Source organism: Thalassophryne amazonica, chromosome 3, assembly GCF_902500255.1.
Source record: "Thalassophryne amazonica chromosome 3, fThaAma1.1, whole genome shotgun sequence".
Classification (NCBI taxonomy): Eukaryota; Metazoa; Chordata; class Actinopteri; order Batrachoidiformes; family Batrachoididae; genus Thalassophryne; species Thalassophryne amazonica.
Window position 1 is genome coordinate 137,640,629 of NC_047105.1, and position 25,586 is coordinate 137,666,214.

At 41.8% G+C, this 25,586-nt stretch overlaps 1 protein-coding gene across 1 annotated transcript in view; it reads right to left on the reverse strand.

Annotated features, from left to right (window-relative positions):
* Positions 1 to 25,586, reverse strand: part of cntn3b (contactin 3b) — a 519,637-nt gene that overhangs the window by 238,105 nt on the left and 255,946 nt on the right. The window contains 1 exon segment of the mRNA XM_034167483.1: positions 13,254 to 13,429. Coding sequence (XP_034023374.1) covers positions 13,254 to 13,429 — 176 coding nt within the window.

The following is a 25,586-nucleotide window of genomic DNA, read 5'->3' on the forward strand; positions in this document are numbered from 1 at the left end:
AGAACACAATGATGTGAAGGACTACACAAGACAGCTTGCTAGACATACAGTGTGACACATATGCAGGAAACCAAAAGGGGGCGTGTGCAACAGACAAAATGTAAACCCTATTCCGCTGAGGACGGGACTGGGACACAAATCCAAAAACAAAAAGCACAGACAGGGCAAGAAGAACGCACACACAACAGTGAACTGCTTACATGCTGACGACTCTGTGTGTTTCACCACTATATTAAATGAGACTCTAGGCATGTCACTGGTGTTATAAATTAATTTAGAAGACTAGGTTGTCTTTGCAACTGAGACCATTTTACGAGCCAGGCATCATGCCAATCTCATTGAGAAACTGAGTCCACAAGACCATATAGTGATGAATTAAAATGATCAAAGCCATTCTTTAACACCCGTCTATGATGTCACAATGATTTGCTGGTGATAAAATCTAGATGTAGCGATGATTACCCCACCAGAAGTACACATTTGCTGAATGCCCTACCAGTTTAAGCAGATGGAAGAGCTAATTCTTTGCAACTGTTGATGAAGATTCAAATTCATCTTAATGGAAGATATGAAGACGTATTGTTAAAGGTTATTTGGACTAACCAGTCAATAAGGGGTGACAAAGAAATGTTTTCATATAACAATCAACAAATCAAACTTTGTTCACACCTCAACAGCTACCTTTCACAAGGAAAATAAATCCATATACTGGTGACAGTAATGTTTTATTATCTCAAACCAAGAGTGACATCTGTGATCCCTCTGAAAAGTTCTCTCTCTGAGTGGCCCCTGTCTTGTTCTAACAGGTTTAGGAAACAATGGGAGGTAGAAAAGTGAACGGCTAATAATTACTTAGTGGACAAAGAAAGGATGACTCCTTCACCTGTGACAGAGGCTGGCAGCAGGAGGTCAGAGCTGTAGCTGACTTGAGTCGAGGAAACAGTTCTCTTGCTCTGCTCTGGAGAATAATGGGCTCCACCGCAGTGATCTGACCACACACTGTATCTCAGAGAGCTCGAGGCCAAACTCACTGCAGCTGCATTGATTCCTTTCTGAGCAGAATCAGTATCCATCATGCCACAATGACTGGCATTAGGGCCCCTTCACACATAACACGAGTGAAGCCAACTAGCGCACGATGGAAGACTTGCATGCCAGTTGTGAAAAAGCTGCCTCCCACATCTTGTACACCTTTCACTACAACTATTCACGCACACCACCAGCTGAAAGACAGAGAGTGCCCTTTGAGAGCCCATTCGATCCCTGTTGGGGCAGGTGTCGACCAAATTCTATGTGTCACACGAACATCCAACACACTCATGGGCACTTAGAAAATGTGTGGCTATTTGCACTGTTAGCACGAAAATAATGAGCAGACAATGACTTTTGAGCTGGATGTGAAATTTGTCCAAGTGCCCCCATGAGTGTGGCGTTACAAAGCAACACACATGTGGCATGCCAGAGTGTCGGCTCCCCCTCAACACATGTGCATCGCGTGTGTGTTGGGGACCTCCCCCACTTCCCCCATCCGTAACACATGTGCCATGTCGGGGAGTGGGGGAGCTGGGAGCACACTTGCATGAACTGCTGATTTGTATGTACAGATGGGGAACAGCCAGCCACGTCCATTTGCCTTCATGAACGTGAGGTGTGCCTAGCAGGTGAACATGCAGATGGATTATTTTAGCACACACAATGTAGTCTGTCAAGGTCAAAAAGGAAATGTAGTTGGTTCTGTATTTTTCATTTTTGCATATTTGAAATCAGGGTGGTAGCTGCATCACAAGATTGCAGACATGCAATAATCTTATTCATTTCCTGTGTGCTCTTAGGGGAACATGGTTCTTTATTTTCATTCAATAATGTTTAAAGAGGCACATTATCATCATCGCCATACAAAGTATTTCAGGTCTTCACTTTGGTAAGCAGTAGAAAACCTGATATATTAAAGATTTTTTTCTTTTTTTTTTTTTTGGCTCTTCATATCATAAAAAAGTGTCTCTCAAATAAGGCCCTGTGGAGGTTACCATTTCTCCTTGAGCAGACACTTTGTTCTCAGGATCTCATGGGAGGATGTAACATTGTCCCGACTGACTGTGAAATGCAGCATTGTATTATGTATGGGTTCATGTTGGGAATCTGCTGTCTTTCTGCCTGGAGCAAATTATCAAGCCAACTGGAGCAATAAATGCATCTGACAGTCTGGAAATAGCATCAATTATTTGGTGATTGGGTGACACCAATCACAAATAACTGGTTACATTTCTTACTTCCAGACCTGGAGTTGGCACTGTTTACTCTTTACAAGCCTCAGTGAAGCAGGTAAATGAAAAACTGATTCAGAAAGTTTTTCATCCAGGGTTTAATCTTTAAAAGAGCAGGTTTTACCATCAAATCATTCCAAGTTCAGCTCTTGTTCAAAAAAGGCAATTTAGTGGTAATATTGTTGAAACACAAAAAACACAACCCCCCCCCCCCCCCCCCCCCCCAAAAAAAACTGTCAAGACAGAAAAAAAACTCCTGCTCACTGGATTAAAGGAGCATTGTGTCATTTTTGTTTTTAACATCTTCAATGTTATTTATGACTTTTTAAACAGTATGTATTTTATTTACGTAGACTCTGAGAGAAACATACATAAAAAGTAAAAGAAACAACATAAAAAATACTTTGGTAATACAACATGAATGCCTTTATATATATATATATATATATATATATAGGGCCATATATTATGGCCCTTTCAGACATAACATGAAGTTGGGCAGAAGACACAGAAACTGTCCGAAAATGAGCGACAAAAACCAAAATGGAGAACTGTGAAACATTCCACCTGGAGGATGTACGTCGTGCTCAGACAGCAGCAGCAGTGATTACATGATGGACATATTATTTATGCTGTGGATAAATCAACAAATATGTGACAGCACAAAACAGATCACAAGAACAATGAATGTACTGTTTCAATGTCAGACAATCATGTTACTGTCCATAATTCTGTTCTCACTGTAAAAACTAAAACATACACACACACACACCTGCATACATGAATTATCCTCCTCTTGGACGTAAACACATACGTACTGAACTGACATGGATGACTTCTTCCTTTTATTTTTTACATGAATGACCTGATGCACTCATACTGTATCATGAACACGTGAGCCGGCTCTGCGTGTCCCTCTAGCCAGCGCACACTGAAGCACTGCTGACTGCATTGCAAAGGTGATATGTGGTTTAATTTATTACAATGTAAGGAGAGCCCGCCGATGCACATGCATCACCTGGCATCTCATTATGTGATATTCTCTGTGGCGCGATATGTGTTCCTCGGCTGTGTGTAGCAATGACGCAGTGATCAGGTGCAGCTTTGACTGCATGGTCATCGCCGTGTGTGCTGAGATGTGGTTGAGGCAATGCAGTGTGTTTTTATTTTTCCCAATGTCGTCATCGTTTGAGGACATGCATGCAGCACCGTGCCTTGCACATGGGTGATCAGAGCTCATGTGACAATATGCGTTCTCCAGCTGTGTGTTGTGCTGATGCCGCGGCTGCGATGTGGAGCGGTGCAAACTGCAGGACCACAGTACTGGCCGTGGGCAGTCCTCAGCCCCCTCCTTGCATGATTTTGAATGTCATCCAACCCATGATGTGATTACATGTCAACCACGGTCCCCTGACAAACGCATAACTGTGTGTGCACGTCTGACCATGTCAATCAACACATGATCTGTATGCAACACGTCCACCTTCCCATTGCAACAACACGCTCACATAGATGGGCTCACGGCTCCAGCCTATGGGGATATTGAGCTGGTCAAGCTGATTTGTGTTGATCGGTAACACCCTCATGGGGCACTTAGAAAATTTGGGGCTATTCACACAGCTCAAAAGAAGAGATGCCAAAATGGGTGTAATGTGGTCAAAACTTTCTGTTTCACGCCAAAAGTCTGGCAGCAGCGCTTTGAACCAACTGGAGGCCCCTAATGCTGGACTGCAGTAAACCAGAAAATAGAACATTGCAGTAGTCCAATCTAGAAGAGACAAATGCGTGAATCAGGTTCTCAGCATCAGCCATAGACAGGATGGGACGAATCTTCCCTATATTTCGCAGGTGGAAGAAAGCAGTTGTAATATCTCTAATGTGGAGGTCAAAGGACAACGTAGGATCAAAAATTTCCCCAAGGTTCCTCACTTTGTCAGTGTGATGTATGACACATGAGCTTAGGCTAAGCGTTAGCTGGTCAAATTGATGCCAATGTCTTACTGGACCAAGAACCATCATTTCAGTCTTATCAGAGTTTAAAAGCAGGAAGTTGCTAGACATCCAGCTTCTCATTGATGCAAGGCAATCTTCTAAGGAGTTCATGTGGATAAGATTACCAGCAGTTATTGGCATGTATTGAATTGAATTGAATTTATTTATTTTGGCACACAAACTTGACAATAACAAAAACTGATACACAAGACAATTCCACAGTGACATGTGTGACCAAAAAGGGGGTGAGCAGAAGCAAAGCGTATAAACGCCCACCCCATATATACATACATACATACAGTGGTGGGCACGCTTCCGATAATCTAATAACAGATAATTATCGAAGATAATGTTTTCGTTATCGGATTATCTTTTTAGATAACTTTAAAAACCATTATCGGACTAATTATCTTCCGATGAATTGTCCTCCGATAACTTTTAGACTGATAATGCAGTAAACCCAGCTGATTTAAAATTTAAAATCATTTGAGACCTACCTGTTAAAAGTTTCCTAACAGATGTATATAGTTCTACCCTCTGCAAACAGTAGAGAGATACTTCCAGGAAAAAACACTCTACCTCTGCAGGCAAAGGAGAACTAGTCACACACACACACACAGACACACACACACACACAAAAAACATTTCCTTTAATACCACACTGATATGCTGGCAATAACACCCAAGGCCATATCCAATCCAGAGGCATACATTTTTAACTTATGGTTCAAATTTTAACAAAACTAATTTTGGACAAGTTATTTAAAATTACTGTCATGTCTGAAGTTTTATAAAGTGAAAATATCAGATATATGTTTTAGTTTTAAAATAATGTGATAATTTTTAAGGTTTTGTGAGCACATGCTGAGCCCAGCAGTGCATTATGGGTAGGACAGGGTGTTCACGACAGGACAAATGCATTTCAGACACTCTGTTCAGGCTCCATGGACAGCAGCATTAAACTCTAGTGCCTAAAACTCTCGTGAATATATTCTCTGGATTTATAGACGTTATTGTATTTGAGTTAGTTAAATTCCACGCATCTTAAATGTAGCAGACGGATTACTGGGATTTTGTTTTGGAAAGATTTCAAGGCCTCTACTGCCATCTATTGGCCAGTGGTGTTCATGGCAGTTTTTTTTTTTTTACAAAACAACAACAGCAAAAACATTACAAGACAGTTCTGCGGTGTTTGCACATGCACAGTGCGAGTGGTTGGACACTTGTAGCTCTGCAGCAGAAGGATACAGAATAATATCAAACAGGTTTGATTTTCATTCGACTATACAATCGGCGATCAGGAGGTGGTAGTCAGATGTTACTCCATGTACACTACATGATGCAGGACGCGCGATTAACCTGAAACTCGGTCCAAAAAATTCTCTTGCACAGTGTAAAGCCAACATTTATGTGTCAATATTGAGTGCACGTTACAACATCATAAAACGTGCGCACATTCTCTCCACATGTAAAACATTTTGCGATGACACTTCCAGGGCTCCTTAAAAATGCCTGTTTTTACAAATAAAAAATGGAATATTTTACAAAAGCACATTTATCTCAATTATCTGTAAACACCAACACACGACACACGTCACATTAACATGTAGGTTTACATAATGAATGATTGAAACAATCAGTAAGCAGCCGAGTGTGAAGCGTCCGGGATGAAAATCAGCACCTCCAAAATCCGAGGCCATGGTTCTCGACCGGAAAAAGGTGCTTTGCCCTCTTCAGGTTGGTGGAGTGTCCTTGCCTCAAGTGGAGGAGTTTAAGTATCTCGGGGTCTTGTTCACGAGTGAGGGACGGATGGAGCGTGAGATCGATAGACGGATCGGTGCAGCATCTGCAGTGATGCGGTCGCTGTATCGGACTGTCGTGCTGAAGAGAGAGCTGAGTAGGGGGGCAAAGCTCTGGATTTACCGATCGATCTACGTTCCGATCCTCACCTATGGTCATGAGATTTGGCTCATGACCGAAAAAACGAGATTACGAGTACAAGCGGCCGAGATAAGTTTCCTCTGCAGGGTGGCTGAGCGCTCCCTTAGAGATAGGGTGAGGAGCTCGGTCACTTGGGAGGAGCTCGGAGTCGAGCCACTGCTCCTCCACGTCGAAAGGAGTCAGTTGAGGTGGCTCGGGCATCTTTTCCGGATGCCCCCTGGACGCCTCGCTGGAGAGGTGTTCCGGGCACGTCCCACTAACAGTAGATAAAACTAGAATAATTACAGAATACAGAATACAATACCCCCCTCCCCCCTGCAGAAGTACTCATGTAAAGTAGAGGATGACATTTTTTGGGAATTCCCGTGGGTCACATGATTCCTGCGGGATGGGAGTCAAAATTTTATCAATCCCGTGATTGGGATGGGACGGGAATAAAAATGAATGGGAGCGGGCAGGAGCGGGAATGCCAAAAATAGATGATGATTTTCATCTATTTAATGCCGCGTTCACACTGGGCGCAATCAGATGCTACAAATTCGCAGGTGTCGCGTGGCGACAGACGCGCCTCCTTCGCCCGGTGTGTCACTCTGCTTTTGCTGCGAAAATTCACCCCGGTGCGTCATCAAATAGGAGGAGCTTCCATTCCGCTCGCCGGCTCCAGTTGTCAGTCAAGTTAACATGACGGACCTTGATCACACGGAGCGAGTTGTTGTGAAAAGCTCCCAATACAGAGAGTATCATTATTTGCTGCAGGAGCTGAGTCTGGATGACGGCTGCTTTCAGCGGTCCTTCTGCCTCTGCAGGACCCAACTTGAGGACCAACTGTCCCGTTCACGCGCGCACATGTAAACAATTAAAAAACAAAAAAAGAAACTCCGCTGCTTGCTGCAGCTCACTCTTCCACCAAAAAACTCTCTCATAATTGTATTTAGAAACCAGTCACCATTTGTTTTATTATACATCTGTGTAGTTAATAAGTAAAATAATCTCCATGGACGATTCGCTTGCGCGCGCACGTAACATAAACAGAAAAAGAAACTCTGCTGTGGTGCTGCTGCTTGCTCCAAAAACTCTGTCATAATTGTGAAATAAAGGACAAAAGAGACATAAGTCCTGCTCACAGGCTGCTAACAGATACAGGACATGTTCACATCTTCAGTGAAACTCCAGACATCTCCACGTCACTACATATTCAATCCCTGATTGATCATCACGGCGCGAGCCATACAGGAGTGGGATGGGAGTGGGACTGATTTTGAGTGGGAGCGGGATGGGATTGGGAGTCATCTTTACAGGAGTGGGATGGGATGGGATTTATTTTTTTACTCCAGTCCAGGATTGGGACAGGATGGGATTTTTTTTCTGGGAGCGGGATGGGACAGGAGTGAAAATCCACCCCTGTGTCATGCTCTAATGTGAAGGCACATGCTGCCTGTGCCCCTCCCCCCGTAGCTGCTGTCTTTCTATGTGGGGGGCACACAGCCGCAACCGCAACAGGATGTTCCTGGGAGCTGTGTGAAACAAACACGCATGAAAAAAAAGAATGACAAAAAGAACGGCTCCTGCACAGCTGCGACTCTGCTCCCTTCGTTCATATGAAAGATCCGTTCAAAAGAATTGGCTCTTTCGCGAATGTCACAACACTAGTTTATTGGTTTATCTTTATCAAAGATAACTTTTCAGTTATCTGATTATCTGTTATCAAAGTTAATTTTTTGGTTATCTGTGCCCACCACTGCATATATATATACACATTACCAGTATAACTGAGTATCATCAGCATAGCAGTGAAAGGTAATCCCAAAATGCCGCAATATGTGCCCAAGGGGTGCTATATAAAGGGAGAAAAGTAGGGGGCCTAAGACAGACCCCTCTGGAACCCCAAATTTCATGTCACTAAGGTTAGACGTAGTGTTACTGTACAAAACACAGTGAGAACGACTGGGCAGGTATGACAACCATGCAAGGGCATTCCCAGTAATCCCAAAATGATTCTCCAGCCTATCGAGTAGAATATGATGATCCACAATGTCAAATGCAGCACTGGGATCTAACCATATTGGTGTCTGAATCCAATGCAAGCAGATCATTCACCAGTTAAGTAAGAGCTGTCTCTGTGAAATTATATTTTCTAAAAGCAGACTGCAGTGGCTCAAAACAGATTATTCTCAGTAAGGTGGCCCTCAGGTTAATATGTTCTCTTGATTAAAGGAGAAAATATATTTTGTCAGTTGTGGATGTGGATGGCCCTATAACTTTAATGTTGCCATCACAGAAATGTAAATGACCTTTTCCAATTGCACTGACAACACCCCATACCACGAGAGATGCTGGATTTTGGTCTTGTTACTGATAACAGTCTGGAACTCAGGCACATGGGGTGTGCAACCAGTACATTCTGAGTGCCGGTCCCAAGCCCGGAAAAATGAGAAGGGTTGCGTCAGGAAGGGCATCTGGCATAAAACAAGCCAACCCAATGATGCAAACTAAGAATCAAATTTCCATACTGGATCAGTCGAGGCCCGGGTTAACAATGTCTGCCACTGGTGCTATTGCCCAACAGGGTGCCAGTGGAAATTGGGCTACTGCTGGGCGAAGACAACAAAGAAGAGGAGGAGAACATTTCCACAAACAGCGGGAGAAGAAGAAAACTAGAAGGGTGGAAATGAGAGTGGGGACTTTGAGCTCTGGGGAGCTTCTGGGGAAAACCTGGTCTTCTTAGGAGAGACGGCATCCATCCCACTTTGGATGGAGCAGCTCTCATTTCTAGAAATCTGGCCAATTTTATTAAACCCTCCAAACCGTGACTATCCAGGGTTGGGACCAGGAAGCAGAGTTGTAGTCTTACACACCTCTCTGCAGCTTCTCTCCCCCTGCCATCCCCTCATTACCCCATCCCCGTAGAGACGGTGCCTGCTCCCAGACCACCAATAACCAGCAAAAATTTATTTAAGCATAAAAATTCAAAAAGAAAAATAATATAGCACCTTCAACTGCACCACAGACTAAAATAGTTAAATGTGGTCTATTAAACATTAGATCTCTCTCTTCTAAGTCCCTGTTAGAAAATGATATAATAATCGATCAACATATTGATTTATTCTGCCTTACAGAAACCTGGTTACAGCAGGATGAATATGTTAGTTTAAATGAGTCAACACCCCCGAGTCACACTAACTGCCAGAACGCTCGTGGCTTGGGCCGAGGCGGAGGATTAGCAGCAATCTTCCACTCCAGCTGCTTAATTAATCAAAAACCCAGACAGAGCTTTAATTCATTTGAAAGCTTGTCTCTTAGTCTTGTCCATCCAAATTTGAAGTCCTCAAAACCAGTTTTATTTGTTGTTATCTATCGTCCACCTGGTCGTTACTGTGAGTTTCTCTGTGAATTTCTCTGTGAATTTTCGGACCTTTTGTCTGACTTAGTGCTTAGCTCAGATAAGATAATTATAGTGGGCGATTTTAACATCCACACAGATGCTGAGAATGACAGCCTCAACACCGCATTTAATCTATTGTTAGACTCGATTGGCTTTGCTCAAAATGTAAATGAGTCCACCCACCACTTTAATCATACCTTAGATCTTGTTCTGACTTATGGTATGGAAATTGAAGACTTAACAGTATTCCCTGAAAACCCCCTTCTGTCTGATCATTTCTTAATAACATTTACATTTACTCTGATGGACTACCCAGCAGTGGGGAATAATTTCATTACAGTAGAAGTCTTTCAGAAAGCGCTGTAACTAGGTTTAAGGATAAGATTCCTTCTTTATGTTCTCCAATGCCATATACCAACACAGAGCAGAGTAGCTACCTAAACTCTGTGAGTGAGATAGATTATCTCGTCAATAGTTTTATATCCTCATTGAGGACAACTTTGGATGACTCCGTGGTATAACTCACAAACTCGCAGCTTAAAGCAGATAACCCGTAAGTTGGAGAGGAAATGGCGTCTCACTAATTTAGAAGATCTTCACTTAGCCTGGAAAAAGAGTCTGTTGCTCTATAAAAAAAAAGCCCTCCGTAAAGCTAGGACATCTTACTACTCATCACTAATTGAAGAAAATAAGAACAACCCCAGGTTTCTTTTCAGCACTGTAGCCAGGCTGACAAAGAGTCAGAGTTCTATTGAGCCGAGTATTCCTTTAACTTTAACTAGTAATGACTTCATGACTTTCTTTGCTAATAAAATTCTAACTATTAGAGAAAAAATTACTCATAACCATCCCAAAGACATATCGTTATATTTGGCTGCTTTCAGTGATGCCGGTATTTGGTTAGACTCTTTCTCTCCAATTGTTCTGTCTGAGTTATTTTCATTAGTTACTTCCTCCAAACCATCAACATGTCTATTAGACCCCATTCCTACCAGGCTGCTCAAAGAAGCCCTACCATTAATTAATGCTTCGATCTTAAATATGATCAATCTATCTTTATTAGTTGGCTATGTACCACAGGCTTTTAAGGTGGCAGTAATTAAACCATTACTTAAAAAGCCATCACTTGACCCAGCTATCTTAGCTAATTATAGGCCAATCTCCAACCTTCCTTTTCTCTCAAAAATTCTTGAAAGGGTAGTTGTAAAACAGCTAACTGACATATAAGAGTGCAGGAAGGTGCACACAGGTGGACTACATTCTTTATAGGAGAGGCAAACTAAAAGAAATCAGAGACTGTATGGTGGTGGCAGGAGAGAGTGTCGTTAGACAGCATAGGGTGTTTGTTTGTAGGATGACTTCAGAGGTAAAGGAGAAGAAGAGAGTGAGAGCTCAACAAAGGATCAGATGGTGGAAGCTGAAGGAGGAAGACTGTTGTGTGAAATTTAGCAAGCAGGTGAGAGAAGCAATTGTTGGAGGGGAAGCAATTTTGGACAACTGGAAAAGTACTGCAGATGTGGTGAGGGAGACAGCTACGACAGTACTGGGTATGACATCTCGACAGTGGAAGGAAGACAAGGAGACTTGGTGGTGGAATGAAGAGGTCCAGGAAAGCATAAGGAGAAAGAGGTTGGCAAAAAGGTTTTGGGATAGTCGTAGAGATAAAGAAAGTAGACGGGAGTACAAGGAGATGTGACGTAAGGCGAAAAGAGAAGTGGCAAAAGCGAAGGAGCTGTACAAGAAGTTGAATAGTAAGGAAGGAGAAAAGGACTTGTCCCGATTGGCCAGACAAAGGGACAGAGCTGGGAAGGATGTGCAGCAGGTTAGGGTGGTAAAAGACCCGCTTAGTTCAATCAAGGGTCACAGGGGGGCTGGAGACTACCCCAGCAGTCATGGGGCATGACAAGGAGTAAACCCTGGACAGAATCCCACTCTAATACAGGGTCATAGATACACAGAAAAAACTCATTTGCACATGCCCTCACACCTATGGTCAATTTCAAGTCGCCAATTCACCTAACCTGCATATCTTTGGAGATGGGAGGAAGCTGGAGCACCCGGAGGGATCCCAGGTAAACACAAGGAGAACATGTAAACTTAACATCGAAAGGGACAGGTGGGAAGCGATCCCACAACCTTCTTGCAGTGAGACAATAGTGCTAACTACAAATCCACCATGCTGTCCATTCATTTATTTATTACCTCATTACAGCTCTAAATTGTCCCTGTCCCAACTTTTTTTGGAATGTGTTGCAAGCATGAAATGCAGGAATCGATGTATATTAACAAATAAAAGGATGCTGACTCCAAAAATATGAAATATCTTGGGTTAATCATGGTTGCAGTGAAAAAGAAGTCAAAGTAAATCACTGTGGGGGGTGTTATTTGCATTTTCCATCTTGTCCCAAGTTTTTCCTGATTTGGAGCTATATAAGATTTCCAATGTAGGTGTTGTGGTTGGACCATTTTCTGTCCATTTTCTATATGAAAACTGAATAAATGTGATGTTTTGTACATAAATTCAACAATGTTTCAGTGTATGTAAACATCTGCAGAAATGGAAGAAACGTTTTGTTGCTAAATTGAGGAGTGATTAAGGATTGTGAACACAGGATGCATTTTTTTCTGAAAGCAACATGAACATGACCACAGTTTGGACCACAGATGTGGCAGAGGGTCATGGACTCAGTGTTGTGCAGTGCAAGCATTTATCAATAAAATCTTGAATGTTGACTGGATTGAAATGCAGACAATGCATCAAACAATCACTGCTGGCATTTCAGAAATCTTTTATTGCACTCAAAGGAACTCATCTCAGTAACGGATTTATGCTGAAGGAAGAGATATTGAACCAAACTTTGGTTTAAATGAAATATTATACGCAGATAACTTGAATTTTAGTGGTACAGACAGCAGGAATAAAGGCATGGCATTTCAAGCTCAGACTTACCTCATTACAATGAAAAAAAACAAAAAAAAACAGCTATGTCAGTCTCTGAGACCTCCCCCACTGTGCATTAGGTAAGAAAATAAATGTCAAGCGGTTGTGCTCTTCACCCCATCTGCACATGTGAGATTCATTACTGGTCTATCGGAAAAATAGCAGTCCATCTCCAAAGAGGAAGTGAAAGGCTCTCTATCTTTGGGACATGATCAATAGTCAGCAAGTTTGATCAGTGGAGAAGAGGTGCTTCTGCACAGCCTGTCTGAAAGGTAGAACCTGGCGTCACAGAATCACCATCCATCCACACCCCCTCTTTATAGCAGCTCATCCATCTGCTGTGTTAATTTATACCAAGAGGAATAGCTGACAATTACAAAGATACCAACCCTTTGAAAGCATTATTTGTGTTTGTCTCTCGTTTAAAGTCTGGATCACAGGGGGTGGCAAATTACTTGGCAAAATATGAGTCAGTTGGGGTAGACCATAACTGCTGTCAGAGTTGGAAGCACTAACGAGAATCAATGGCATTCAGAGGCAGTAAGGAGCTGCCTCACCTACTGTGTTTGTTGCATCTGACATTTCATTCGATTACCATTTCCCTCTTGAAAATCAGTGCAAAGGCAATCTAAACGAGTAATCAGAATAGTAAATTTAAAAAAAAGAAGAAGACGGACCAAGACAGATTTCAGAATGCCATAGTTTGTGTGTTATCAGTGCTGTGATCACTTACATGCAAACTGCAGGCTGGCTCTGGGGCTGAGGATGGATCCCCACGTGTTGAAGGCTGTGCACTGGTACATCCCTGCATCTTGGTCCTTGTCCAGATTGCTAATGATCAGGTTGCCCCCAGACATGTGACGCCGGTAGTCATTCCCCAGATCAATGAGTGTTCCATTTAGTGACCATCTGGAAAAACGCAAACACAATCAGTGGCTGAGCCCCCAGAGATGTGAAGTCACAGTACTTACTAACAGGCATCGATTTGATTGGTCCGCCCATATCGCCACATGCAGAGAGATGAGTGAAGGGTCAGGAAAATAAAACGAGTCAACACAAACACGTTTCAAGAGCTTTCCTCCAGTTTGAGTTCTGTTAAATAGCTGGATTTTCATTCAGAAGCAGAACGTGTGGCTAAGACGTATTTTTCATGCCACTATAGGGAAATTCATTTTATTTTTCCCTCAACACAGGCCGCTGTGTTTTTCCTTGTATCTAATACAGGTTGAAATCCCATTAAACATTTACTATTTTCCTTGTACTCTTTTATTCATCTCCAGGATATTAGAACAAATGCTACAGTTAAACATCCCAAAGGGCAATTTAACTGATTCTGTCTGTTCAATTTTTGGAAATAAAGTCTTTATGAGATAATTTAATGAGTGCTGGCTGATACTCGAAAGAGAAAGTGTTGCATAGAGAAACTGAAGAAATTATTCTGATTTTATTAAATAATTTCTTGAACACAGCAACATGTGGAAGAACACAAATGATGGAATCATTCTATTTGCTCTCATTGGGCCTCATGTATCAACGTTGCGCACTTGTGGTGTAAATTTACGGTGTAAATTTGAAGTACACCAAAGTTGCCGTGACATGTATCAAGCAGTGCACACCTGCCCATTTCCAGCGTACGCCTGACGTGACCTTGATAAATGCGGTGGGTGAAAACAATCGTAATTATAATAAACACACCCATAAATATTCAGACTCTGCTTCAGACACACCCTCATTTTACGACATGGAAGCCAGGTAGACAGCAAAGAAAAAGAACTCCACCAATCACGACGCGTGCCAATAGAGCGTCAAAAGCGGCCATCATATCAATTGTTTTGTAGTATATAATCAAAAAAGTGTTACAGTGGTCCCTCGTTTATCGCGGGAGTTACGTTCTAAAAATAGCCCGTAATACGCAAAACCGCGACGTAGTCAGCGTTAGTTTTTACAATTATTATAGACGTTTCAAAGCTGTAAAATCCCTCACTACACAGTTTATACACTTTCTCAAACAGGCATGAACATTTTCTCACTTTTCTCTCGTGTGTAAACACTCTCAAAGTTCAAATCTTAGTAGAAAAATAAGACCAAACTGTTTTCAGACCCAAACATTTGTTTGAGAAATAAAAATAGAACATTTTCCTATAAATAATTCTGATGGCTTTTAGAAGTAACAAATTTAATTTTAATGATCAACGTACGAGGTTGGACACATAAGAAATTATTAATAGTGACTGACCAGTATTTCACAGTTCCTCTGATCCCACCTCTGCGTCCTGACGCCGCACCTTTTTCCACTCACACCCCGCTGCAGGTGTCTGTTTCCGAGTGACAAACACAGTTATGGTAGTTGTTGGCGCTCTTTTTTCTTCTGGGTGAGAAGATTCTTATAAACAGACATGCAGAACACAGAACACTGTAAAAAAAAAAAAAAAAAAGGCATGCAAAATTGGACTAAAAACTCCATAAAACGACGAGGCCGCGAAAGGTGAACCGCGTTATAGCGAGGAACCACTGTATTCTCTTTTCACATGTCAATAATTCTTGACATGTGGATATTTGCTCACTCAATTAATAAGACACGCCTAATTATTCAGATTTCTTTATTTTTAAAATGTATTTCTTTATTTATTTTATTGTAACAAACGAATGGAGAAAACAAAACCTGACTGCAGCACGGACGAAGGGAATGACAACACTACAGTTGTAATTATCAATTTCATTGTCTAAAACGATCACACCACATAAAGTTAAGCTCAGCGCTGCTCTGGCTCCAGGCTCTGGAGAAAAAGGCGAGCAGTGCTTTCTTTGCGGTCAGCGCTGTGGCCACGGATTGTGCTCGATAGACCAGCAATCCCGCAAAAGCGGGATTTGTATTGATTATTATGTAGTATAATCAGGAAAGTGTTATTTATGTAACATATGCACTGATTTGTATAATGGCACTGTTTATCATGTTGATAATTTTCATTTTTATGTGGATTCCAGCGCTGGTTCATTTTGGTGTATAATTTACGCCACCTCTTGACCTGGTGTATATTTTCAGTGCAGCGTACGCCAACGACCACATTGATAAATGCCAAGCAGCGCAGCCGTTTTGTTGTACACCCCATATACACTCAAATATCGCCGTACGCACGTTGATACATGAGGCCCATTGTCAGCAATATGAACTCAGTGCTCTCAGTAACTATCCTGTGCATGTGTGTGTGTGTGTGTGTAGACAAGATACATCAAAAACAGTTGGATGCAGGTAATATTATTCAGACCAATACAGAACCGGCGCCACGAGGGGGCGTTTGGGGGCGACGCCCCCTCACGTCATCAACCCCGCCCCTTCGGATGTGAAAGTTATCAAAAAATAAAGATAAAAAAGAAAGAAAAAGAAATACTGGAAAATATAGCAAAATATTAGTTACTCAATAATATCATGTATTTAACAAATAAACCAAATTAATTAACTAAAGTAATTCATTTTAAAACAAACGGATATGGCATGTGTCTATCAATCAATCAATCAATTTTTTTTTTATATAGCGCCAAATCACAACAAACAGTTGCCCCAAGGCGCTTTATATTGTAAGGCAAGGCCATACAATAATTATGTAAAACCCCAACGGTCAAAACGACCCCCTGTGAGCAAGCACTTGGCTACAGTGGGAAGGAAAAACTCCCTTTTAACAGGAAGAAACCTCCAGCAGAACCAGGCTCAGGGAGGGGCAGTCTTCTGCTGGGACTGGTTGGGGCTGAGGGAGAGAACCAGGAAAAAGACATGCTGTGGAGGGGAGCAGAGATCGATCACTAATGATTAAATGCAGAGTGGTGCATACAGAGCAAAAAGAGAAAGAAACAGTGCATCATGGGAACCCCCCAGCAGTCTACTGTCTATAGCAGCATAACTAAGGGATGGTTCAGGGTCACCTGATCCAGCCCTAACTATAAGCTTTAGCAAAAAGGAAAGTTTTAAGCCTAATCTTAAAAGTAGAGAGGGTGTCTGTCTCCCTGATCTGAATTGGGAGCTGGTTCCACAGGAGAGGAGCCTGAAAGCTGAAGGCTCTGCCTCCCATTCTACTCTTACAAACCCTAGGAACTACAAGTAAGCCTGCAGTCTGAGAGCGAAGCGCTCTATTGGGGTGATATGGTACTACGAGGTCCCTAAGATAAGATGGGACCTGATTATTCAAAACCTTATAAGTAAGAAGAAGAATTTTAAATTCTATTCTAGAATTAACAGGAAGCCAATGAAGAGAGGCCAATATGGGTGAGATATGCTCTCTCCTTCTAGTCCCCGTCAGTACTCTAGCTGCAGCATTTTGAATTAACTGAAGGCTTTTTAGGGAACTTTTAGGACAACCTGATAATAATGAATTACAATAGTCCAGCCTAGAGGAAATAAATGCATGAATTACTTTTTCAGCATCACTCTGAGACAAGACCTTTCTGATTTTAGAGATATTGCGTAAATGCAAAAAAGCAGTCCTACATATTTGTTTAATATGCGCTTTGAATGACATATCCTGATCAAAAATGACTCCAAGATTTCTCACAGTATTACTAGAGGTCAGGGTAATGCCATCCAGAGTAAGGATCTGGTTAGACACCATGTTTCTAAGATTTGTGGGGCCAAGTACAATAACTTCAGTTTTATCTGAGTTTAAAAGCAGGAAATTAGAGGTCATCCATGTCCTTATGTCTGTAAGACAATCCTGCAGTTTAGCTAATTGGTGTGTGTCCTCTGGCTTCATGGATAGATAAAGCTGGGTATCATCTGCGTAACAATGAAAATTTAAGCAATACCGTCTAATAATACTGCCTAAGGGAAGCATGTATAAAGTGAATAAAATTGGTCCTAGCACAGAACCTTGTGGAACTCCATAATTAACTTTAGTCTGTGAAGAACATTCCCCATTTACATGAACAAATTGTAATCTATTAGACAAATATGATTCAAACCACCGCAGCGCAGTGCCTTTAATACCTATGGCATGCTCTAATCTCTGTAATAAAATTTTATGGTCAACAGTATCAAAAGCAGCACTGAGGTCTAACAGAACAAGCACAGAGATGAGTCCACTGTCCGAGGCCATAAGAAGATCATTTGTAACCTTCACTAATGCTGTTTCTGTACTATGATGAATTCTAAAACCTGACTGAAACTCTTCAAATAGACCATTCCTCTGCAGATGATCAGTTAGCTGTTTTACAACTACCCTTTCAAGAATTTTTGAGAGAAAAGGAAGGTTGGAGATTGGCCTATAATTAGCTAAGATAGCTATGTTAAAGCGATTTGATAGGCTGAGGGTTGTGCTTGTCAGTGTAGCAGAGGGCAAGGATCCTGAGTCCAGTGATTATGGCAAGGTGGACGAACAAAAGCATGCTCAATTTATTCAAGCAGTGTCACAGCTGGAGTTCCTGGGATTCGTCAAGTCCACCAAGCAAAAGGCAGATCATGTAGCACGACTCACTTGGGGAGGGTGTTAATGCTGCATTTACACATAACGACGACAAGTCACGAATGCCACAAAGTACACATTCTTGGCCGCTGATCACGAATGTGATGATTTGGGGCAGAGGCATCATGTGTCCTCAGGAACTGCTGCAACCTGTTACCACACATTACGATTAATGGCACATGTTGCTGGAGAATTATCAGGAACCATTACGCACGGTCAAGAATAGTGTTCCGTGTTCGCGTAACAGTGCATCATTAAGTTCTGTCACGTTGTGAACAAGGTGAATTGTCTCCACACACACACCCATATTTATCCAACCGAATTCAGATTGCTCCAGTTTTTCAGAAGAACTTTGTGACTGCATGCGTAGTTGGGCATGTGTGCCATGGAGTGGCGCACATGCCCAATTGCGCTGTGTTTGTGCTTGTGATGGAGGGCTGTATGTGGGGTTAATCTACTGTCGAGGGTCTATACATTCAAATAATAATAAAAAAAATACTGTCATCACTCTTACTCAGTCAGTCTCTTACAACGGTGTAGCCTAAATACATGAGCTTTCCAGGAGTGCACCCAATTTATTACGCACACTCAGAGGGACATCCCCTCCGGTGCGCACTTTTTTTTTGGGGGGGGGGGACCCCACCCCCTGTGATAAACTCATCACCCCCTTAATATTTTTTTTCTGGCGCCAGGCTTGGATCAATATCTGGAGGTGACAAGATTTTGGAGTAGTTTGTCAAAGGTCAAGGAACACATAGCCTGAAAAAGACCTTTTTCTCTATATCTTAACAGCCAAAAAGCACAGATGAATGATCTAAAGCAGTGGCTCTCAAACTGGTCCTCAAGTACCAGCTAATGTACACTGCTGATTACTTCATTCAGGCATCTGTTAGTAATACTTGATTGGCTGAGCACACCTGAATGACAGAGATGGAAATGAGTAGGTTTGATGGTACTTGAGGAACGGGTTGTGAATCACTGAAAGCTTATATTGATCAGCAGAACATGTGTGATTGATTGTTATGAATGACTTCAAAATGAAGTCCCACAAACGTCATATGATGAAGTCACACATACCAAAATTCACCATTCCAGACAGATGTATATTTAGGCCAAAAAGTGAAAGCCGTATCGTTTCATCCCATTCCAACATATGGGGCACTACAGTATTTTTAGTGAGTTACAAAGATAGTATATTGGTCCTGAGCTAGATGGAAAAAAAAAAAAAAAAAACGAGGCGGAATGATGGGAAGATGGGAGAAACTGCGTGGAACGATGGCTTTGTTTGAGTGTTGAGAGCAGGACCGTAGCACAAACTAGTGAAACACTGTATCACTATTGACTTTGACAATATTCCAGAAGATGCTGGGCTTCATGCAACATGCTACATATGATTCATTGACAAAACATACTTGGATTCAGTGGAGAAATGTAAACGAGAGCATCCAGATGTTAAAAAAAAACACAGATTGATGAGTCTGTGCTAACAAGTGATGCTGACAGCACCTCAGGATCAACAAGTGAAACTCCAAAAAATAAACTATAGTCCAAGGCAGGTCAACCTGTGGTTCCCTCTGGTCCTGTTTTGCCTGCTGCATGCATCATATGCCAGAAAGTAAATAAATACATCACCGTGTCAGGCAAATGCACAAAGGATCATCTTTCTCTGATAGATATTATGGCATGGAAGACTCCATTAAATTTTGGATGTGATCCGAGTCTGGATCCGGATTGTGGATCAAGATTTCCATTTCTATAGTCTTTGAAGGATTACTTCAAAACTACTTCACCAAATTTATATCACAGATAGATATTAGGGCATGAAAGAATTCACTGCATTTTGGAGGTGATCCAGATCCGGATACAGATTCTGAATCAAGATTTCCAATTCATATAGGCTTTGAAGGATTATTTCAAAACTACTTCACGGATTCTCACCAACTTTGCACCACAGATAGATATTAGGGCATGGAAGACTCCACTGCATTTTGGAGGTCATCAGAATCCTGATTGGTGGACATCAAAAATCTCTGATTGCTCTTCTTTTGAGTTGTGATAATGTTGAATGTAATTCTGAAGGCTAGGTTGTAATTTTTATCACATAGGGTATACCTGTACAGTTTATTGTGTTTTTATATGATTGTAATTTTAGATGATGTATTTGTTTTAAAACCCAAGGTTCGGTAGGATTACTTTGAAAGAATACATATGGATTACATGTATGTATGTACATACATTTGGATTACTTGTAATCTGATTACTTTTGGATTACATTTCAAAGTAATCCTACCCAACCTTGTTAAAACCCAACTAGCAACAGGAGTTGAAAATTAGCTGTAGCTATAACTCTATATGCTGCATGTGTGTGTGTGTGTGTGTGTGTGTGTGTGCATACTGTATATACACACACAAATAGAGACAGACACCATGTAATTATCTTCATTCATTAATGGTCTATTGCTTAAAGCTGCCAAGATGAAGGACAACACTGGGATTCTTTTACATATTAAAGACCAAACACTGTGTGGCCAAGTTCAATATCACAAGTCCTGTTAGTGTCAGTACACCAGGTTCTTGACTAAGTCCAATGCAACAGATACTGGGACCACAGAAAAAGAAACGTGAGACATGATATTATGTGGTCAGTGTAATCATTTGCTCAGACTGCACATATCTTCATATATTGTCAATAGACACAATGTTGTTGCAGTACTTCTTGCATTATTTAAATGTCTGTGTGTTTGTTTCAGAGGTGGCCTTTGTTGTCAGCTACAAGACCTTCTGTGAGCAGATCATCAGAGAAGGAATTATTGTCAACCAAGATGTGCTATCGATGAGTCAGCTAAGAATAAAGTTCATCAATATAGTTGTCTTTGTCAGCTTTGGAGTAAATCCATTGCAGCAATTTTAAATGATAAATAAATCATTATAAATAATTTCAAATCACTCTCCAAGCTCATAATGTTTTGGCCTCATTGGTATGACTCCAATAACTGCTTAAATCAGGATGTCTATTTCCCCCCAAAAAATCTATAATGGAAAATTGTTTTGTAATTTGTAATAATAGCTTGGATTTATATAGCCCCTTCCATGGAAACCAAGGATGCTTTACACAACAGAATAAACAGACAGAATCAAATATCTGTAATAATAACTCTACTCTAATAACTCTAATCAAATATCATTCTATTGGTATGTTGTAGGACTGTGAGCACTCCTTGTGGGAGGAGTCGTCCAGCCCCTCGTCGGAATTCCTTTGTCTGAGAAGTTGCTGAGAGACTGGCGCTTTGTTTGATCAAAATTTTTTCTAAACCTGTGAGACACATCGAAGTGGACACGGTTCGAAAAATGAAGCTGGTTTTCGGTGAAAATTTTAACGGCTGATGAGAGATTTTGAGGTGATACTGTCGCTTTAAGGACTTCCCACGGTGCGAGACGTCGCGCAGCGCTCTCAGGCGCCGTCGTCAGCCTGTTTCAAGCTGAAAACCTCCACATTTCAGGCTCTATTGATCCAGGACGTCGTGAGAGAACAGAGAAGTTTCAGAAGAAGTCGGTTTCAGCATTTTATCCGGATATTCCACTGTTAAAGGAGATTTTTTTAATGAAAGACGTGCGGACGGGTCCGCGCGTCGGGACGCAGCCGGCGCAGTGCGGCGGCACAGGAAAAACACCTCCGTGTTGATAACCATTTATAAAATCCTGCTTTTGATGGCTTTCAGTGGAGTGAGTATATGTAAAATTGTTTAACAGGTGGACATGTTCCAACTTGTCCTTAAGGCTTCCAACGGAGATGTTTTTCCTGTGGCGGAGCGTCGCGGCGGCTGCGAGCCGACGCTGCAATTCGCCCGCACGTCTTTCATTAAAAAATCTCCTTTAACAGTGGAATATCCGGATAAAATGCTGAAACCGACTTCTTCTGAAACCTCTCTGTTCTCTCACGACGTCCTGGATCAATAGAGCCTGAAATGTGGAGGTTTTCAGCTTGAAACAGGCTGACGACGGCGCCTGAGAGCGCTGCACGACGTCTCGCACCGTGGGAAGTCCTTGAAGCGACAGTATCACCTCAAAATCTCTCATCAGCCGTTAAAATTTTCACCGAAAACCAGCTTAATTTTTCGAACCGTGTCCACTTCGATGTGTCTCACAGGTTTAGAAAAAATTTTGATCAAACAGAGCGCCAGTCTCTCAGCAACTTCTCAGACAAAGGAATTCCGACGAGGGGCTGGACGACTCCTCCCAGAAGGAGTGCTCACAGGCGAATGACGTCACTGACAGGCGTGGAAAAACTCACGCATGCGCACGAGGGTTCAAGCATGTCTGACGTAAAAACATATGAATGAAATCCATATAGTTTTTGAAAAAAATAAAAAGGACCTATACTTTATTGACAGACCTCGTATAATAGGCTGAAGCAGCTGTCACTGCAGGGGGAGGGAGTGACAGGGAGCTCATCTCTCAGCCTTTTCTTTTCCTCTCTTTTTCCCCTCCTCAACATGTTGCTTGTCTCCACCACAGGCCTCTCCTCTGCTTCTGAACCAGACCTCTTGGTAAGTCCTTGCCGCTGCCAATTTTCTTTTAGGAGGCATACTGAAGCTTCTCTGCAAAAATATCTGGAGCTGGCCGCGAGTGAGAGGCCTGCATGCAGCGCGCTAGCGTTTTTATACTGACCGCCGCCTATCGGCCGTTTGGAACACTGTTAACCGGGAGGTGGCGTTTAGAACGGCGTACTGTCCGCTAGCACCACCGTTTTGTCTGCCTCTGTCACCGGTTAAAACACCTTTGAGGACGCCGATGTGGGCTCTATCGCCGTTTTACACACCGTTGGTTAGGGATACAACGCCGGCCGCCAATTACGGCAGTGTAAACTGCAGCACTACAGGAAGGGGCAGGATGAAACGGCGATTAAAAAGTATCAAACGCCGTTGTTCGCGTTGTCTCCGTCGTCACGCGAGTTCTCCTGGAGCGCTCCCGGAATTATTCGACATGTTGAATAATTTTTTCAACGATTACCGGTAAAGCCGGAACTAAGCCACGCCCCCTAGTGCCGGCGTTAACAACGGTGTGTGATCCTTAAGACGGGCAAAAACTCTTCCGGGATGCTTCCGGGAGCTCTTACCGTCTATGTGTAAATGGGGCTTAAGCCACCATGTCGCTGAGCCTTTGTTTCTGGGTGCTGAGCTGTAATCCCAATCTTTGATTCTGTTTATCTGTCATCAGAGTGCTCAAGTTAGACTCTGATCTGAACTTTGATACCAGTTACTCTCATCCCTTCAAACAGGATAAATGGTCAATACTCTGGAGAGGATCAGAGGTCAGTGATCACGATCAAACTCCAGCTATATGAGCAACAAAAGAATCTGCCTTTAATCCAGGCTGCAATTTTTCTTTTGCACAATGCTGTTAAGAATCAAGTAAACCAATAAATGAAAAGAAAGTGGTTCTCTGACAAGTCTGGTTGAAAGGTCTTTTTGGTCTTTTTTCTGTATTACTTTTGGTTTTTACCACCAGGTGGATTCAACTCACATTCCATATATAAATCCCTTTATCCTTAATATACATAAAAAAACAAACAGACAAACATATAAACAAAACAATACAATATTTTTTGCGGTGGATTTTTGGTGATACATGACTGAATGTGGTGTATTTGATGGATTCATGGCTTGCCATACTCAAAGGTTGTTTTCCTTCCTTTCTCTCCTGTCATATTTTAAAAGTTCTTGCAGTCCGCAAACTGAAAAAATTTTGATCATGGATCAAATAAGTTTGGCAGAAAAGTCCACAAATCTTCACAACATGGAGTTGGAAAATGATGCTCAAATGAGCCGCAATAAGCCACCGCAGTCTCGTTTGAACCCTGAGTGATATCCCGGGATTTGACGACTTATAGGGACAGCGGCTCCCATTGGGCAATATATACACAGCAAAACTTCACACAGAAAAAGTATGTACTGTTTTGTTTTCAGTTGTAATCACCGAAGCAGTCGTGAAAAGTGCAGTTTTATTTGGTTCCCAGTGGAGAAGGAAAGACAAGCCAAATGTGAGAGGTCGTGTCGGTAAGTGTTAGCCTACACAGCTAACCAGAGTAGCTGTGTTCGCACAATGACCTTGACACATTTCAGCACCGGGTCATAAACAAACCGCAACCAAAGTCCACTTTCCACCACATTGTCACATTTTCTTTGCATTTTCACTTTGTTTGCATGTAAATTGCCCAAAAACTAAGAGAAAGTGGCATGTTTCTGTCCCCAGAAATAGAGAAATTCCGTCATATGTGTGATATTTTACACCTTTAGCACCCGCCCTCAAACAAGACTGCGCTTTCCAATTCATGGAGCACCAGTATGTGTTCAGCATTTATTGAGATTCATACCTTCTCTGGCTGTTACTCTCCAAGTGCCAATTCACTGAGCAGAGCAGGGTGCTCCATGTGGAGAAATAAAAGAAATAGAAAAGAAATAAAATTAAATTAACATAATATAAGAATTAATGTTAAAGGAGTATTAAATGAGCACAAGGTCTGTACGGAAAATTGATTGAAGCATTTTCAGGTGACATATATTTGTGTAATGAAGCAGTGTGTCATCAAAATTATTAACACTTTATATAAATTAAATTAAATCAAATCATTTTTTTTTATATAGCGCCAAATCACAACAAACAGTTGCCCCAAGGCGCTTTATATTGTAAGGCAAAGCCATACAATAATTACGGAAAAACCCCAACGGTCAAAATGACCCCCTGTGAGCAAGCACTTGGCGACAGTGGGAAGGAAAAACTCCCTTTTAACATGAAGAAACCTCCAGCAGAACCAGGCTCAGGGTGGGGCAGTCTTCTGCTGGGACTGGTTGGGGCTGAGGGAGAGAATCAGGAAAAAGACATGCTGTGGAGGGGAGCAGAGATCAATCACTAATGATTAAATACAGAGTGGTGCATACAGAGCAAAAAGAGAAAGAAACACACATCATGGGAACCCCCCAGCAGTCTAAGTCTATAGCAGCATAACTAAGGGATGGTTCAGGGTCACCTGATCCAGCCCTAACTATAAGCTTTAGCAAAAAGGAAAGTTTTAAGCCTAATCTTAAAAGTAGAGAGGGTGTCTGTCTCCCTGATCTGAATTGGGAGCTGGTTCCACAGGAGAGGAGCCTGAAAGCTGAAGGCTCTGCCTCCCATTCTACTCTTACAAACCTTAGGAACTACAAGTAAGCCTGCAGTCTGAGAGCGAAGCGCTCTATTGGGGTGATATGGTACTATGAGGTCCCTAAGATAAGATGGGACCTGATTATTCAAAACCTTATAAGTAAGAAGAAGAATTTTAAATTCTATTCTAGAATTAACAGGAAGCCAATGAAGAGAAGCCAATATGGGTGAAATATGCTCTCTCCTTCTAGTCCCTGTCAGTACTCTAGCTGCAGCATTTTGAATTAACTGAAGGCTTTTCAGGGAACCTTTAGGACAACCTGATAATAAAGAATTACAATAGTCCAGCCTAGAGGAAATAAATGCATGAATTAGTTTTTCAGCATCACTCTGAGACAAGACCTTTCTAATTTTAGAGATATTGTGCAAATGCAAAAAAGCAGTCCTACATATTTGTTTAATATACGCATTGAATG